Source organism: Oncorhynchus kisutch, linkage group LG26, assembly GCF_002021735.2.
Source record: "Oncorhynchus kisutch isolate 150728-3 linkage group LG26, Okis_V2, whole genome shotgun sequence".
Taxonomy (NCBI): Eukaryota; Metazoa; Chordata; class Actinopteri; order Salmoniformes; family Salmonidae; genus Oncorhynchus; species Oncorhynchus kisutch.
Window position 1 is genome coordinate 45,202,913 of NC_034199.2, and position 18,921 is coordinate 45,221,833.

General features: G+C 41.9%; 1 protein-coding gene across 1 annotated transcript; it reads right to left on the reverse strand.

The window, feature by feature from the left end:
* Positions 1 to 10,933: 10,933 nt before the first annotated feature.
* LOC116357696 (trace amine-associated receptor 13c-like) lies at positions 10,934 to 11,891 on the reverse strand. Its single transcript, XM_031805561.1, has one exon. The coding sequence runs from the start codon at positions 11,885 to 11,887 to the stop codon at positions 10,934 to 10,936; it is 954 nt and encodes a 317-aa protein (XP_031661421.1). The 5' UTR covers positions 11,888 to 11,891.
* Between the last annotated feature and the right edge of the window lie 7,030 nt (positions 11,892 to 18,921).

Below are 18,921 nucleotides of genomic sequence, written 5' to 3' on the forward strand. Positions count from 1 at the left end.
GAACTGTCCCTAATAACTTGAGATGCTTTTGAGATCATTGATTGATACAACTGAACTGGAAATCACATTTCTCAGTCACATTTTCTTCTGAGGAAACAACACCACAGAAATGGAAAACAACATTAAGGGATGATTGGGTCAGATTACAGTGTGGTTGTTCTGATGTCTGACAAAAGGTATTTGTCCCCATGATGTAACTGAGACAAAGTCTACCTCAACTTGAAGAAGTATGGTTGAAGGTTGTAACCCCTTAAACTTGAATATTTGGATATTGGTTCCATTACCCTGTAAGCAGTCTATGAACTGCTCTAATGAGTGGCTGCAATCCACACTTTGGTTTTGGTAGTCACTGCCAACAAACAAGAATGTTATCATTTTCAGACAAAACACATTACTTCCTTCAGCACACTACTACAACAAGTTTGACTGTTTTGGAATAAAACGTTCAATATATTTCCTTTAACATCCTCTGTGTTGTGTGCTTATCGTTTACCATTGATTTTTTCTAGATCCTTTTGGGATCTTAAGGAGCATCAGGTAGTATTGGAAAGTCCATATTTCTGTGAGAAATTACACTGGTCACTGTTCAAAACATTTATAAAGTAGTAAGAAAGTGTGAATAGTCCTCACTTTAGATTAGAGACTGCAAAACAACTTTACTAATGATTAGTAAGTTGGTTTATAAGTTAATTCATTAAACATGTTATGAATGATCTTGTGTATCATTATTACAGACTATAAAAGTTGTTAATTCATGTGTGAATAACCAGCTTACTAAAAAAATGTGGGAGTAATGATACATGAATGATGAATAAACTATTTAATTATCCATTATGAATCCTTTATTACAAAGTGTTATTGCAAAGTGTTACCAATCTCTATATTCATTCTGACTCCACAGTATCTGAGAGAGCTGCTCTTGCATGGCCCCTGACCTGGCAGCAGAGGTAATAGCCTTCATAACCAGTATGATGAGGTTCAAGTGTCTGTCTGCTGGATATAGTAGTATTTATACATTTGAGAAAATCTAGTTTATTAACATTTAACAAAAGGGGGAGTAATGATTAATACATGGTGAGCAAACTAAATTACATACAAATTATTTATTTCTGAATTAATAAAGTGTTACCCATAATTGCATATTCTTGCATTTTACCATCAACTACTTACACAATACACCATTGAGATAGACTTGGACGTTATCTGATATCATGCAGTATTGTACATTTCAACTTTACTACAGTCGTGGCCAAAAGTTTTGAGAATGACACAAATATTAATTTGCACAACATTTGCTGCCACATTGTCTTAGATATTACTATGGAATACTGAAGTGTAATTGCAAGCATTTCATAAGTGTCAAAGGCTTTTAGTGACAATTACATGCAGTTGATGCAAAGAGTCAATATGTGCAGTGTTGACCCTTATTTTTCAAGACCACTGCAATCCGCCCAAGCATGCTGTCAATTAACTTCTGGGCAACATCGTGACTGATGGCAGCACATTCTTGTTTAATCAATGCTTGGAGTTTGTCAGAATTTGTGGGGTTTTGTTTGTCCACCCGCCTCTTGAGGATTGACCACAAGTTCTCAATGGGATTAAGATCTGGGGATTTTCCTGGCCATGGACCCAAAATATTGATGTTTCGTTCCCTTTGTTATCATTTTGCCTTATGGCAAGGTGCTCCATCATGCTGGAAAAGGCCTTGTTTGTCACCAAACTGTTCCTGGATGGTTGGGAGAAGTTGCTCTCGGAGGATGTGTTGGTACCATTCTTTATGCATGGCTGTGTTCTTAGGCAAAATTGTGAGTGAGCCCTCTCCCTTGGCTGAGAAGCAACCCCACACATGAATGGTCTCAGGATGGTTTAACGTTGGCATGACACAGGACTGATGGTAGCGCTCACCTTGTCTTCTCCGAACTTTTTTCTGGATGCCCCACACAATCAGAAAGGGGACTTATCAGAGAAAATAACTTTACCCCAGTCCTCAGCAGTCCAATCCCTGTACCGTTTGCAGAATATCAGTCTGTCCCTGATGTTTTTCCTGGAGAGAAGTGGCTTCTTTGCTGCCCTTCTTGATACCAGGCCATCCCCAAAAGTATTTGCCTCACTGTGCATGCAGATACACACACACCTGCCTGCTGCCATTCCTTAGCAAGCTATGTACTGGTGTTGCCCCGATCCCGCAGCTGAATCAACTTTAGGAGACGGTCTTGGCGCATGCTGGACTTTCGTGGGCACCCTTTCGTGGCGCCTTCTTCACAACAATTGAACCGCTCTCCTTGAAGTTCTTGATGATCTGATAAATGGTTGATTTAGGTGCAATCTTACTGGCAGCAACATACCTGTGAAGCCCTGTGAAACCCTACAGAACGGCATAGGCAAGATGCAGTAGATGGTATCGAGTACAGTATATACATATGAGATGAGTAATGTAGGGTATGTAAGCATATAAAAGTGGCATTCTTTAAAGTGGCTAGTGATACATGTATTACATAAAAATGGCAATATGCGGTAGATGGTATCAAGTACAGTATATACATATGAGATGAGTAATGTAGGGTATGTAAACATATAAAAGTGGCTAGTGATACATGTATTACATAAAGATGGCAAGATGCAGTAGATGGTATAGAGTACAGTATATAGAGTACATAAGAGATGAGTAATGTATGGTATGTAAACATTATATTAAGTGCCATTGTTTAAAGTGGATAGTGATACATTTTTAACATGCATTTTTCCATTATTAAAGTGGCTGGAGTTGAGTCAGTATGACATATACAGTGATTAACTATAAGAGTTTCCCTATAATGCTTACAAGCACTTCTGAATGAATTCCCTAAACACATAAGGACAGCAGATATCACACGCTGAGAGTCCAATCACTGTGTGTGTGTGTGTGTGTGTGTGTGTGTGTGTGTGTGTGTGTGTGTGTGTGTGTGTGTGTGTGTGTGTGTGTGTGTGTGTGTGTGTGTGTGTGTGTTCTAATGTATTTAAACATAAACAAGGTTTAGATGTAGCCATTCCTTTCACACATAGCTAACATGGGAAGCTGTGACAAAGACATTACAGTGCCACACACACACACACACACACACACACACACACACACACACACACACACACACACACACACACACACACACACACACACACACACACACACACACACATACACACACACACACACTCTCAGCCAGCCACTGCCCTGTGCTAGACATGGCACTAAGCTCCCAGACAAGCAACTTTCTCAAACTGTCTATCTGGTATGGTAAATAACCAAAAAAGCCTATACAGAGCTCCACAAAACACCAGCATTAACAACATGACAGAAAGGAATATTACATCCGATTAAGAATACTAGAAAAACCTTTGGATGTATACAAAACAAATCATCAAACTCTAGTATTAGAAGAAATGATAGAACCATACTTTTGGACCTATCAATCAATCAATCAATCAATCAATATATGTTTGTTTAACATTCTGGTGGCCTTGAAATAGAAGCTGTTTTTCAGTCTCTCGGTCCCTGCTTTGATGCACCTGTACTGACCTCGCCTTCTGGATGATAGCGGAGTGAACAGGCAGTGGCTCGGGTGGTTGTTGTCCTTGATGATCTTTATGGCCTTCCTGTGACATTGGGTGGTGTAGGTGTCCTGAAGGGCAGGTATTTTGCCCCCAGTGATGCGTTGTGCAGACCTCACTACCATCTGGAGAGCCTTACGGTTGTGGGCGGAGCAGTTGCCGTAACAGGCGGTGATACAGCCCAACAGGATGCTCTCGATTGTGCATCTGTAAAAGTTTGTGAGTGCTTTTGGTGACAAGCTGAATTTCTTCAGCCTCCTGAGGTTGAAAAAGCGTTGCTGCGCCTTCTTCACCATGCTGTCTGTGTGGGTGGACCAATTCAGTTTGTCTGTGATGTGTACGCAGAGTAACTTAAAACTTACTACCCTCTCCACTACTGTCCCGTCAATGTGGATAGGGGGTGCTCCCTCTGCTGTTTCCTGAAGTCCACGATCATCTCCTTTGTTTTGTTGACGTTGAGTGTGAGGTTATTTTCTTGACACCACACTCCGAGGGCCCTCACCTCCTCCCTGTAGGCTGTCTCGTCTTTGTTGGTAATCAAGCCTACCAATGTAGTGTCGTCTGCAGACTTGATGATTGAGTTGGAGGCGTGCATGGCTACACAGTTGTGGGTGAACAGGGAGTACAGGAGAGGGATCAAAACGCTCCCTAGTGTTGACGATCAGCGGGGTGGAGATGTTGTTACCTACCCTCACCACCTAGGACCGGCCCGTCAGGAAGTCCAGGACCCAGTTGCACCGGGCGGGGTTGAGACCAAGGGTCTCGAGTTTGGAGGGTACTATGGTGTTAAATGCTGAGCTGTAGTCGATGAACAGCATTCTTACATAGGTATTCTTCTTGTCAAGATGGTTTAGGGCAGTGTGCAGTGTGGTAAGAAGGGTGTCAGGTAGGGTTGAGGTGATATGGTTCTTGACTAGTCTCTCAAAGCGCTTCATGATGATGGAAGTGAGTGCTACGGGGCGGTAGTCGTTTAGCTCAGTTACCTTAGCTTTCTTGGGAACAGGAACAATTGTGGCCCTCTTGAAGCATGTGGGAACAGCAGACTGGGATAAGGATTGATTGAATATGTCCGTAAACACACCAGCCAGCTGGTCTGCGCATGCTCTGAGGATGCGGCTGGGGATGCCGTCTTGGCCTGCAGCCTTGCGAGAGTTAACAAGTTTAAAAGTTTTACTCACATCGGATGCAGTGAAGGAGAGGCCGCAGGTTTTGGTAGCTGGCCGTGTCAGTGGCACTGTATTGTCCTCAACGCGAGCAAAGAAGTTGTTTAGTCTGTCTGGGAGCAAGACATCCTGGTCCGCGAAGGGGCTGGTTTTATTTTTGTAATCCGTGATTGACTGTAGACCCTGCCACATACCTCTTGTGTCTGAGCCGTTGAATTGCAACTCTACTTTGTCTCTATACTGAGGCTTAGCTTGTTTGATTGCCTTGCGGTGGGAAGAGCTACACTGTTTGTATTCGGTCATGTTTCCGGTCACCTTACTGGTTAAAAGCAGTGGTTTTCACTTTTAGTTTTGTGCGCATGCTGCCATCAATCCACGGTTTCTGGTTTGGGAATGTTTCAATAGTTGCTGTGTGTACGACATCGCCAAAGCACTTGCTAATAAACTCACTCACCGAATAAGCGTATTCGTCAATGTTGTTGTTTGACCCAATGCGGAATATATCCCAATCCACGTGAATGAAGCAATCTTGAAGCGTGGAATCAGATTGGTCGGACCAGCATTGAACAGACCTGAGCGCGGGAGCTTCCTGTTTTAGTCTCTACCTATAAGGCAGAGAGCAACAAAATGGAGTCGTGGTCAGCTTTTCCGAAAGGATGGCGGGGGAGGGCCTTATAATCATTGCGGAAGTTAGAATAACAATGATCCAGGGTTTTACCAGCCCTGGATGCACAATCAATATGCTGATAGAATTTAGGGAGTCTTGTTTTCAGATTAGCCTTGTTAAAAAACCCTAGCTACAATGAATGCAGCCTCAGGATATGTGGTTTCCAGTTTACATTGAGTCAAATAAAGTTCGTTCAGGGCCATCGATGTGTCTGCTTGGGGAGGAATATATGCGGCTGTGATTATAATCGAAGAGATGTCTCTTGGTAGAAGATAATGCGGTCGACATTTGAATGTGAGGACTTCCAAGTCAGGTGAACAGAAGGACTTGAGTTCCTTTATGTTGTAATGATCACACCACGTCTCATTAATCATAAGGCATACCCCCCCACCCTTCTTCTTACCAGAAAGATGCTTGTTTCTGTCGGCGCGATGTGTGAAGAAACCAGCTGGCTGTACTGACTCCGATAGCGTGTCTCGAGTGAGCCACACTCCTTTGAAGCTTCCAGTCTGTTATTCAAACTCAATCAGCATGACAGTGTGATCTCCAGCCGTGTCATCATCAACACTCACACCTGTGTTAACGAGAGAATCACTGACATAATGTCAGCTGGTCCTTTTGTGGCAGGGCTGAAATGCAGTGGAAATGTTTTTGGGGGGGATTCAGTTCATTTGCATGGCAAAGAGGGACTTTGCAATTAATTGCAATTCATCTGATCACTCTTCATAACATTCTGGAGTATTTGCACATTGCCATCATACAAACCGAAGCAGCAAACTTTGGGAAAATTTATATTTGTGTCATTCTCAAAACTTTTGGCCATGACTGTACACTTGATGAAAACGTTGTGTCACAATTGAGCCACTAGAGGGAGATGTTAAACAACATATAGTACGACTCATGATGTCCTCGGAATGTACTTTTAGAATACTTGCTATTTATCATTGAATAACACGGAACAACCACAAACTTATAAAGTTGTAAATTCTTGGTTATCTGCAAGAACCCTGGCTAAAAAGTTAAATCAGCCATACAAAATTGGGTTTAATTATTTATTTACTAAATACCTAACTAATCACACAGATTCAGATACACAAAGAATGAATTATACCTGGATAATTCTTTACGTCATAGGAAAACGTCCCTAGCGGGCAGAACAGATATGACAGCTTGTTACACAAAGGAAAAGGGGCTGGGTTTGAGAGAGCGGGAAGGCAGGAACAAAGGCGAAGCTGTGCTATCGTAAATACAGTATTTTATGCATTCTAAATTATCGCCCATTTGGAAAAGGAAAATGCAATAAATATTTACTCTGAGCTGCGCTTCAGTAGGTTGGTGGTAGATGGAAGACCGTGTTGCCAAACCGAGTCCTCTGTCCTTTGAAGAATGTCTCTGGTGGTCACTTGGATAAGTTGTAGTAATGTCGTTGTGTGGTAGATGGGATACTCTGTCTGTTCCTTCCTAACCTGCGTTTGCAGCTGCGGTCGCTAACTCAACGGCTAGGAGGTATCACTTCTGTAGTGAATAAGAGTTCAAAGTTCATACCATTCGCAACCAAAGCTCATGCTGATGTTGGCTTCGTTCTGTAGTTTTATCTGAATCATTCTGACATAGGATCGTCATCCTCATATCCCTGGAACAGATAGTTATGTAGGCAGGGAGAGGAGGGTGTTTGAAAAGTTTTATAGCCCTTGTCCCTTCACAGGGGAGGACCACTGATTGAGCAGCCCTATCTTATGAAAATCCACATCTCACATTTTAGAAGCTAAAATCACATTTCATCCCATCACGAATAATTTCATATTCAAACATTTAAATTGAACAACAATTCCATGTGAATCTGATAACTCTGATGTGTAGACTTTCCACTGTAGAGTTTATGTCATCTTATCATTGATGAGAATGTCTCAGATGACAACCGAACTGACATCATATTCATTAAGTACCACTGCATATGTTCAATTGGTCGGATTACCAGAATATAGTTCATTTCCCCCCACATTCTGACGTTCCCGGAATCTCTATGTTAACCAAGGGTTTTGCAAATGTAACCTTAGTAGGGTAGAGAGAGGAAAAAGGGGGGAAGAGGTATTTATGACTGTCATAAACCTATCCCCCAGGCCAACATCATGACAACATGTTCAGCCAATGGATTTAGAAGTGGATATGAAACAAACCTTAAACCTGATTGGTCAACTCCCCCAGCCCTCCAGCATCAATTAACATAATTTGTATAGTTTTTGGTTGCTGCAGTTCAGTGTTGTGAGATTCAAACTTTGCACATTCAAAGGGCTGTAAGAAAACTCAAAAGCAGTCACCAGACACAGACGCAAGGCAGGAATTCAATTGGTGGGGATTAGCACCATTCCTGTTAATAGAGACCTTGAATAGTAGGAATATGAAAATAAATAGTCCAAATGTAAAAAGGCTGAAAAACAAGAATTGTCAAAAGATGATTGGTGGCTGATATGTCAGTAAAAATACGCTGGACTAAGAATAGGTACATTTAGTTTTTTTTATATAAAATACGTATTTTGGTGAAAGAAATGATTGAATTGTTGACAATACACTATAATAGGCAACATACATTGGTTTATCCACTTTTCATGACCCTTCAGTATTATAAGGTTCCATATAAAATTATGCGTAGAATAGTTATAAAAACTGCACTTTGTCATATTATTTAAAAATGTATAAAAACATGTTGTAAGCCTGGATGAACTGAAATGTAAGACAACCAACACCACCTGAAAATACATTCATTTAATACATACATATGCAATTAACATAATTCATTCAAATTTGACATCAGTCCGTATTTATTAAACGTTGACTATGCAGCCCTTTATAATGCACAGGTTTATGTCATATTTGACCTAGTGAGTTATGTAACATTTGACGTTAATGGCTATGTCACACAGTAATGAACCCTTTATAGATGATGACATACTCTATAGATGATTTGTGACACATTTATGTAGTATTTATAAAGGCATTATGAAGCCTTTATAAGCTGCCTGTCATTTAAAATGGGACACTTACGTAAATGAGATATTTCTGTATTTAATTTGCAATACATTTGTAAAAAATGTTTAAAAACATGTTTTTACTTTCTAGTGATGTGGTGTTGTTGTTTTTTAAACATTTTGAATTCAGGCTGTAATAAGTCAAGGGAATACTTTCTGAAGGCACCGCATTCAGGGTGTCTCCTGTAATGAAAAGGCTTTGGTATTATTTATACAGACGGTCTCTTCTCAGTTTGGCAGAGGCACACTTTCACCAAATACATACAGTTCAGATACACATTCACTTAATAGAACAGACAAACTTGTCTTTCATGTATGAATGAGTAAAGTTGTTCCTCTCAGTCACAGATTGTGAAGTATACCACCATCCTATGGCCACAGCACATACTGAAAGCAATCCCTGCCCACTGGGCACAGACATCAATTCAATGTCTAATCCATATTGTTCCTCTCAGTCACAGATTGTGAAGTATACCACCATCCTATGGCCACAGCACATACTGAAAGCAATCCCTGCCCACTGGGCACAGACATCAATTCAATGTCTAATCCATATTGTTCCTCTCAGTCACAGATTGTGAAGTATACCACCATCCTATGGCCACAGCACATACTGAAAGCAATCCCTGCCCACTGGGCACAGACATCAATTCAATGTCTAATCCATATTGTTCCTCTCAGTCACAGATTGTGAAGTATACCACCATCCTATGGCCACAGCACATACTGAAAGCAATCCCTGCCCACTGGGCACAGACATCAATTCAATGTCTAATCCATATTGGTTAAAAATACAACTACGTTGATTCAACCAGTGTTGGCCCAGTGGGTGTAAAACTCTGCAGTAAAACTGTTTTTCAGCTGGGCTCTTCACTCCAGCATTTTGAATATGAAATCTAATGTTTCATGAGGCGACATTATAAAATGTCACCTTTTATTTGAGGGTATTTTCATACATATGTTTTACCGTTTAGGAACAAAAACAAATTATGTATCTAGTCCCCCCATTTGAAGAAGTCATAAGTATTTGGACACCTTCACTTGTAGTGTATTAGAGGTGGTAACCTTTTAAACGTAATGTTCAGTTAAATGATCTATTTAGATATTGGTTCCATTACCCTGTAATCAGTCTATGAACTTCTCTAATGAGTGACTGCAGTCCACACTTTGGTTTTGGTAGTCACTGCCAACAAACAATAATGTCATAATTTTCAGACAAACACGTTACCTCCTTCAGCACACTATTACAACAGTGTGACTGTTTTGGAATACAATGTTCAATATATTTCCTTTAACATCCTCTGTGTTGTGTGCTTATTGTTTAACCATTGATATGTTCGAGGTCAATTTGAGATCTTAAGGAGCATCAGGTACTGCTAGAATGTCTACCAATAGCGTGTCCATCTTTTTGTGAGAAATTACACTGCTCACTGTTCAAAACATTTATAAGATATTATAAAGTATGTAAAGTCTTCACTTTAGATTAGGGACTGCAATAAGACTTTACTAATGATTAGTACATGGTTTATAAGTTAATTCATAAGATGTTTAATGAATGATCTTATATATCATTATTACACAGTATAAAAGGTGTTAATAAGTGTGTGAATAACCAGCTTATTAAAACTAATGTGGGAGTAATGATACATGAATGATGAATAAACTATTTACTAATCCATTATACATTCTTCATTACTACGTGTTATTATATAGTGTTACCAATCTCTATATTAATTCAGACTCCACAGCATCAGAGAGAGCTGCTCTTGCGTGACCCCTGACCTGGCAGCAGTGATGTAGTGAGAGTAATGGTAGTGTCTGCTGTGGTCTCCACCACTGTTGTGCTTAATCATTAATGCATATTGTAGTTATTTATACATGTGAGAATCCCTAACTGACAAAACATTTACAAATGTGGAAGTAATGATTCATATATAGTGAACAAACTGTAAATTCCTTACAAATGGTTTATTACTTAACATAATGAAGTGTTACCCTTAATTTCATATTCTTGCATTGTACCCTCAACTGCTTACACAAAACACCATTGAGATATACCTGGACGTTATGTGATATCATACAGTATTGTATATTTCAACTTTACTACACTTGATAAAGACATTGTGTAACAAATGCGCCACTAGAGGAAGGTGTTTAACAACATATAGAACGACTCATGACGTCCCCAGAATGTACTTTTAGAATACTTACATACTATTTATCATTAAGTAACACGGAACAACCACAGCCATAGGTATTTGGAGTACACAATCCACAATGACTACAATGCCTTTTATAAAACAAGCTTATGCCGCCTTATGCCTTCTCCAAGTCATTCAAATCCAATCCATCCAAATCATCCACATATATCTATGGTGACAACACTGAGAATAGTAATGTCAGTGTATTGTTACATGAAATAAATAATTACAACAATTAAAAAATATATATATATATCCAACTTATGTTTGTGAAAGTAGGGAATACAATTATAGGAACTTCAGATTTAAAATAAGTTTAGTTTTCACTTTGAACCATGGATAAAAGAAAGCATAAATTATTGGATTTATTAAGGAATTAACAAGTGGCAGAAAACGGATGAATAATGATAAATTGTCACTTAAAAAAGACAAAAATAATAAAATAAATAGTGTTGGAATCCAACAAATTAAAAAGGTGAAAACAACAATAGCTAGAGTTTTTGCTGCTTTTCTCTCAGACTTATTTGCCTGTACAGTTTTAACACCAGACACACTGGCAGCCTCTTTTGAAAATACCTTTCTGGACTGTGATCTGGCCACCACAAAAATTTTCATATAAAGTGTTATAATAACAGAGCACGGGACAACCATTGTAAATAGAAGGTCAATTATATTACCCCAGACTGACCCTTCAACAATAAAACATTCTTTCAAACATCTACTGGGTACCAGTACATTTGCAACGTTTTCTATATTAGCAGCACGGTATATGATACAACAACACCAGGTGATGGATATACAACACATCATTTTTGTTATTGTTACTTTAGACTGGTACAATAAGGGATCACACACAGCAACATAGCGGTCAATAGATATCAAGACCAAATTGCCCAGAGATAAAGAAGTACATAAACAAGCAATGTAGGCATGAAACACACAGAAATATTCCCCAAAAACCCAGCATGGTTCCATTATTGCGACAGTCATTACTGGTATCACAATCAGTCCCACCAGGAGATCTGCCACAGCCAGAGAGAGGATGAGCAGGTTGGTTGGAGTGTGGAGCTGCTTGAAGTGAGAGATGGAGATGATCACCAGTACGTTCAAAAATACTGTTACTGCTGAAATCAATGAGAAGAAGATGTACAGTGTTATGTAGATAGATGTCGAGAGCAAAGCCTTTCTGCAAGAAGAGTTTCCGTCTTGAAAACAGTATTGAACATCTTCATGTTTCTCCATTTGTAATAAAAGGTAAAAATGCTGAGGTCCTTCCCCTGCTTGGTCCTGTGTGTGACCCTGTCATGTCCGCCTTCTGACAAACTCTGAGCTCTGCCTCTCTATTTATCCCTGAGTTGCTGACAGAAACTCCCCTCCCTGGAGTCTCTCTGCACACAGACACACAAACACACACGCGTGGACACGTGAGCACAGAAATGAACAAACGGTTGGTTAAACACATTATTTGTGAAAGCATGATGTAATGAATGACAGGACTGGATGTTGCTGTGCCCACCTAGCCTGTCCTTCAGCCTTATTGATAGTTAGAGATGAGATTGAGATTGATACAGAATTCTGACGTAGTTTCACGCCTTTATGTTGAAGAATGAGCGTAAGCGACTACATTGCGTAAGTGGTCACACGATGGCTCTCAGAGTGATTCTTGCGTAAAATACAGAGGTAGCCATTTTTCCTCTCGGTCCTACTGAAAAGCCAATTGTCCCGGTGGATATATTATCGAATAGATATTTGAAAAATACCTTGAGGATAGATTACAAAAAAATGTTTGCGATGTTTCTGTCGATATTATGGAGCTATTTTGGAATATTTTCAGAGTTGTCGTGACCCAATTTCCGGTCGATTTTCTCTGCCAAACGTGAAGAACAAACGGAGCTATTTCGCCTACAAAAATAACATTTTTTGAAAAAAGGAACATTGGCTATCTAACTGGGAGTCTCGTGAGTGAAAACATCCGAAGTTCATCAAAGGTAAACGATTTAATTTGATTGCTTTTCTGATTTTCGTGACCAGGTTGCCTGCTGCTAGCTAGGCATAATGCTATGCTAGGCTATCGATAAACGTACACAAATTGCCTGTCTTGCTTTGGCTGTAAAGCATATTTTCAAAATCTGAGATGAGAGGGTGATTAACAAAAGGCTAAGCTGTGTTTCAATATCTTTCACTTGTGATTTCATGAATAGGAATATTTTCTAGTAATATTTATGTCCGTTGCGTTATGCTAATTAGTGTCAGATGATGACAACGCTCCCGGACCGGGGATGGGTAGTTACAACAGTTTAAATTTAAAAAACTTTAAAGTACATTTTCTCAACTGAGCACTTTAATGGGGAAAATATAGTATGTCGTTGTTTTCGTCACTCAAAGGCTGTTTTACATGGGAAATAGGATAACTGTGTAAGACTGTTGTGGGTGATGTCAGTGCTCAGTTTGGAACATATTCCACAACTTCCGGAGACGTGACGGCATGCCATATGTCAGCTAGTCAGTGTGTGGGAAAGTTGACTTTAGGGAAGTTGAAATGGCATAAGTTGATGCTGCCCTACAAAGGCAAAGTGCAGAAACTACGAATTTGATCTGTTGTAACGGCCAAGTATTTTATCTGATTAATATGGTATTCGTTTCCTAACACAGGAACAAGCCAGTTGATCAGAAAAAATATAATGCGGTATCAGAAAGTGCTATCTGTCTCTCACGACTTCTGCCGAAGTCGGTCCCTCTCTACTTGTTCGGGCTGTGTTCGGCGGTCGACGTCACCGGCCTTCTAGCCATCGCCGGTCCACTTTCTTTTCTTTTTTTTCTTCTTTTTTTTAACCTTTATTTTACTAGGCAAGTCAGTTAAGAACAAATTCTTGTTTTCCATTTGTTTTGTCTTTGTCTTACACACCTGGTTTCAATCCCCCAATTACTTGTTCATTATTTAACCCTCTGTTCCCCCATGTTTGTTTGTGAGTGATTGTTTTTATGTAAATCGGTCCGTTTATGTGGGATCGCTATATTGTATTGTATTTGTCTATTTTGAGTCATATGTTTATTTACTAATATCTGCTGTCCTGCGCCTGACTCCTCTACACCAGCTACACACAAACCACCATGACAGAATAACTCACCCAAAGAATGAGTCAGCAGGAGCAGGCGCCCTCCCTGTGGCAATAGAGGAGCCGTGTCCAGCAGCACGAGACCATATTGCAACATCTGGGCACCGCCATGGATCGCGTGCTGCAGAAGATGGATCGTTGGGAGAGAGGAGGAGGTTGTCCAGCGCCTCCACCAGCCCCACTACAGCAGGCCCCAGGTTCCTGTAGATATTTCCATCCCTGTGCATGCCCTAGATAGTCGACCATAAGGGTCAGGGCTGAATAGGGAGGCCACCGCTCCACTAAGCATGGTTACGCAGGAGGGTCACAAGGAGAGAATCAGTCTAATCCTTACTGATTCTCCTGTGTTTCCGGTGCTGGGCCTACCCTGGTTGGCCACTATTTCGTGGCAACAGAGGGCTCTCAAAGGGGTGTCACGAGAGTGCTCAGGGAGGTTTGTGGGGGTTTATATCAGTGTGACTACGGTGGAAAGTCCATACCAGGTCTCCACTGTGCGCATCCCCTCAGAATATGCCAATTTGGCTTTCGCCTTCTGTAAGAAGAGGGTGACTAAATTACCACCTCATCGATGGGGGATTGTGCGATAAATCTCCTGGTAGATGCAGCACTTTCCAGGAGTTACGTGTATCCTCTGTCACAGGAGGAGTCAATACACGGGGCGCGCTTCTTCACAAAATTGGATCTCAGGATCGCTTACAACCTGGTGCGTTACCCGGAGGGTTGACGAGTTGAAGACGGCATTTAGTAACACCTCAGGGCACTATGAATACCTCGTCATGCCGTACGGGTTGATGAATGCTCCATCGGTCTTCCAGGTCTTTGTTGACTAGATTTTCCGGGACCTGCATGGGCAGGGTCTAGCGGTGTATATCGATGACATTCTGATATACTCAGCTACTCAGCTACACGCGCCAAGCATGTGTCCCTGGTGCGCAGGGTGCTTGGTCGACTATTAGAGCATGACATGTACATCAAGGCTGAGAAATGTCTGTTCTTCCAACAGTCCGTCTCCTTCCTAGGGTACCGCATTTCCACGTCAGGGGTGGAGATGTGGAGTGACCGCATTTCCATATCCTGGAAAACCTTGTTCATAAAGCGATTGGAAGATGGCGGTCGTTCGTAAGGCCATAGGGCATGAACAGGTTTTCGTAGTGCTCTTGTGCGGTGATAAAGGCCATATTCCATTCGTCGCTTTCACGTATACGGACAAGGTTATATGCACTTTGCAGCTCTAGTATTGTATAGATGCCTTTTGCGGCCCACTTGTTCAAGGGTCGCTGTGACCAGAGGAAGAGGGAACAGTTCTTGACCGTCGTGTCATTCAGGGAACGTTAATCAATACATGGTCTGAGACCACTGTCCTTTTTTCCAACGAAGAAGAAGCTGGACGCAGCCGGGAAGAAGGTCGAATGAAACCGTTTGAGTGTTTCATCAATGTAGATCTCCATTGCCTCATTTTCCAGGATAGATAGCGGGTAAACACGGCTCTTCGGTGGGGACACTCCAGGGAGTAAGTCAATAGCACAGTCCCCTGGGCGATGTGGTGGCAGAGTGGAGGCCTTGATTTTGCTGAAGACATTGCTGTACTGGGCATATTCAGACGGTATGGCGGATGGCACTGCAGAGGCAGATTCCTCAATGGTGGTGGCTCAGCAGGGTAGGCTGAGACAACTGGTGAAGCAGGTAGAAGACCAGGACAGTAGTTCACCTTGTCGCCACGAGATGGCAGGGTCATGATGACAAACCAGGGGTGTCCGAGGATGAGTGACTGTTTGGGGAATGAGAGTTCCGTGAGTTGAATGGTTTAGTGTGGAAGACTCCAATCTGGACAGTGACGCTGTGCCAGGTGCTTAATGAAGCCCGTGCCCAATGGCTGCCCGTCCAGGTTGTTTATCCGTAAGGGAGGGGTGACAGGTGTTAGATCAATGTCAAGCTCTTGTACTACCCGGTGATCAATAAAACTACCTGCTGCTCCCGAAGCTATCAATCCCTCTACATACTTAGTAACCCCCTTCATGGTTATCAATACTGGGATGGACAATTGCTTCTTGGAGATATTTAGAAATAAGGACACGCCTACCTGCATGGCAGCGGAGGGACACTTCTCATTTCTCTGCGGGGAGCGAACAGGGCAATGGCTGCGTAAATGATCTTTCCCTCCACAGTATAGGCAGAGCCCTTCTTGGATCCACCTTTGACATTCGATACACGGGAGAGGAGCATGGCACAATTGCATGGGCTCTGGAAGACTCGGATGGGATCATGGAATGAGAAGGTTTCGGTTTCCTGGGTGGCAGAGTTCTTCGGAGGTAGTTCTGCCCCTGAACAAGGCAGATAACCCACTGTTCCTAGGCAGTCATTGTAAATAAGAATTTGTTCTTAACTGATTTGCCTAGTTAAATAAAAGTTAAATGAAAAGAAATAAATAACAAGGGAAGGGACTCTAAACCTACCATGGAGGCAGGATACACTGGATCTACTTGAGGAGCAGGACACTCAAAGCCTGGTCACTTTACACCTGCCAGGTAGGCCCGAAACTGTAACTCTAACCCTGCCGGGTGGGACAGTAACTCGGTAACCAGACAACTAGGTCAGGGGAGACATCAGGTGTGACTTCTGAGAGCGGCTGGATCACCTCGGGGGGAGGTGGCATACCCAACGTTTTGGCAGACACGACTCCAGCCGGGGACGAAGATCTGCTAATTACCTGGGCCACCTCTGGACGTAGTGGGGTCCCAATGGTCCCGTGGAAGTGGTGAACACACAGGCTGGGAGGTTCAGGAGTAGTGTCTCTCAGGGGAGTAGCCTGGCCAACTCGGGGAGGACCAGCAGTGATGGTGCTCCGGTGGTGGTGATGATTGCTCTAGCCGGGGAGGCCTAGAGCTGTGGCGGTCAGGGGAGTAGCATTGGTACCGGTGCTCCAGCAGTGTTGACTCAGGCCAGGAGGGCCTAGAGTACGCCCTCCTGAGTACGCCCTCCTGATCTCTTGCTGCTCGTGATGTAGGTACTCATATTCCCTCATCAGCTCACAACTAGTGAGGGTGTTGTCACTTCCTGACCACTAAAGAGGCTTGGAGCAGAGCTGGTAGTCTCTTAGATGAGAGAGGTGTGTAGGCAACTCATCTTCCTCACGTGCATGATGGCTTCTCGTGGCGGTGTGGGCTGAGTTGGGTGGTGACAGCAGCCCAATACGTCTAAGGGATGCAAGATAACTCATCTGCATCCTGGGGTGCGGAAACAACTCCTCTTCTGGGTTCTTCAACATCTCAACTATAGCAGATCAGAATCACACGATACGAAGGACCAGGCAAAAACTATTGGTCACTAAATTCTGAGAAATTAAAGTCCATGTAAAAACTGTTGGTCACTAAATCCGTCTCGAAAGACCATGTAAATCTATTGGTTGCTACCTCCGGAGAAATGACAGAGCATGTAAAAAAAACAGTTGATCACTAAATAGGGCGGTATTGGCAATTCCAACATAAAAAATAGTAACAGCCATACAGTAGAACATATAGCTGAAACTTGTCAAAGTAACATGAAGTAATTAGTGATCATTACCTACATTATTATTACTAATACTAATGACAAGTAGTTTTTACAAGACCTTTACTTGCTTTCTGTATAGGTTAAATGGTCTCATCATGAAGGCATTTAGTTAAAATGGGATTCATATCTCTCTGATGGACACCCTGTGTTTTTATTACATGTTTATTTGATCTTTGTCCCCGTGCCCTTACACGGCACGCCGTAATTTGGGTAAAATAAAAACCCTATTACGCATTCCTGCATCTGTCTCCTGTCACGCCCTGGTAGAAGTATTTTGTGTTTATATTCATGTATTGGGTCAGGCCAGGGTGTGGCATGGGTTTTTGTATGTGGTGTGTATATATTGGGATTGTAGCTAGTGGGGTGATCTAGCAAAGTCTATGGCTGTCTGGAGTGGTTCTCAATCAGAGGCAGGTGTTTATCGTTGTCTCTGATTGGGAACCATATTTAGGCAGCCATATTCTTTGAGTTTGTCGTGGGTGATTGTCCTTAGTGTCCTTGTTCCTGTCTCTGTGTTAGTTTACACTAGTATAGGCTGTTTCGGTTTTCGTTATGTTCTTTGTTTTGTAGTGTTTAATATTGATTCGTGTTTTTCGTTTTGTTCATTAAACATGGATCGCAATCTACATGCTGCATTTTGGTCCGACTCTCCTTCACACCTAGAAAACCGTTACAGTCTCCCAATCCTTTATGCCAACATGACACATTTTCTTCTTTCGACTCTATACTTCAAAAGTTTGGATATGAAATCAGACTTTTCACCCATATTCATATCAGTTGAACCATTTAGAAATTACATCACTTTTTGTACATAGTCTTCCCATTTTAGGGAACCAAAAGTATAAGGACAAATTCACTTATGTTTTTACTACTTTAATACACACAAGTATTTGGTCCCATACAATGATGACATCAAGCTTGGGTATCATTTGCAAAGAAGCCATACAATAAATACAGAACTGAAAATATTTTTTTTCATGGGGCCTCTGAGTTAGCACATCCTGATTTCATGGGGCATGATCCAGGGTCAATATAGACATATCTAACGTGCCAAAAGACTCTGGTGTGACCCCTGACCTGGCAGCAGTGAAGTAGTGAGAGCACTGGTAGTGAGAGTACACCTACATTTTGTACTATTCTCAGGTCATTGTTTACTTACCATGTACCTGCAGGCTGTACTCTTTGGCAGCATTGCTGGAGGCTGTGTAGATGGCTGTCTTAGCTTATTTAGAGCATGTTAGAGCACCCCTTAGTTCCAGTGAAGGGAAATCTTAACACTACAGTAGACAATGACATTCCAGACTTGTAACAACATTTTGGGGAAGGCCCTTTCCTGTTCCAGCACAAAAATGCTCCTGTGAACAAAGTGAGGTCCATTCAGAAATAGCTTTGGCGAAATCTGAGTGGAAGAACCTGACTGGCCTGCACAGAGCCCTGACCTCGTCCCCATCGCACACTTTTGGGATGAATTGGAAAGCCGACTGCGAGCCAGGCCTAATCGCCCAACATCAATGACCAACTTCACTAATGGTCTTGTGGCAGAATGTATCTGAATGGAAGTCCCAACAGCATTTATCCAAACCATTATTGCTCCTCCACCAAAATGTACAG

Bases quoted from the DNA above. Each gene is read 5' to 3' on its own strand.
- LOC116357696 (XM_031805561.1), bottom strand. From the start codon at position 11,887: ATGGAGAAACATGAAGATGTTCAATACTGTTTTCAAGACGGAAACTCT.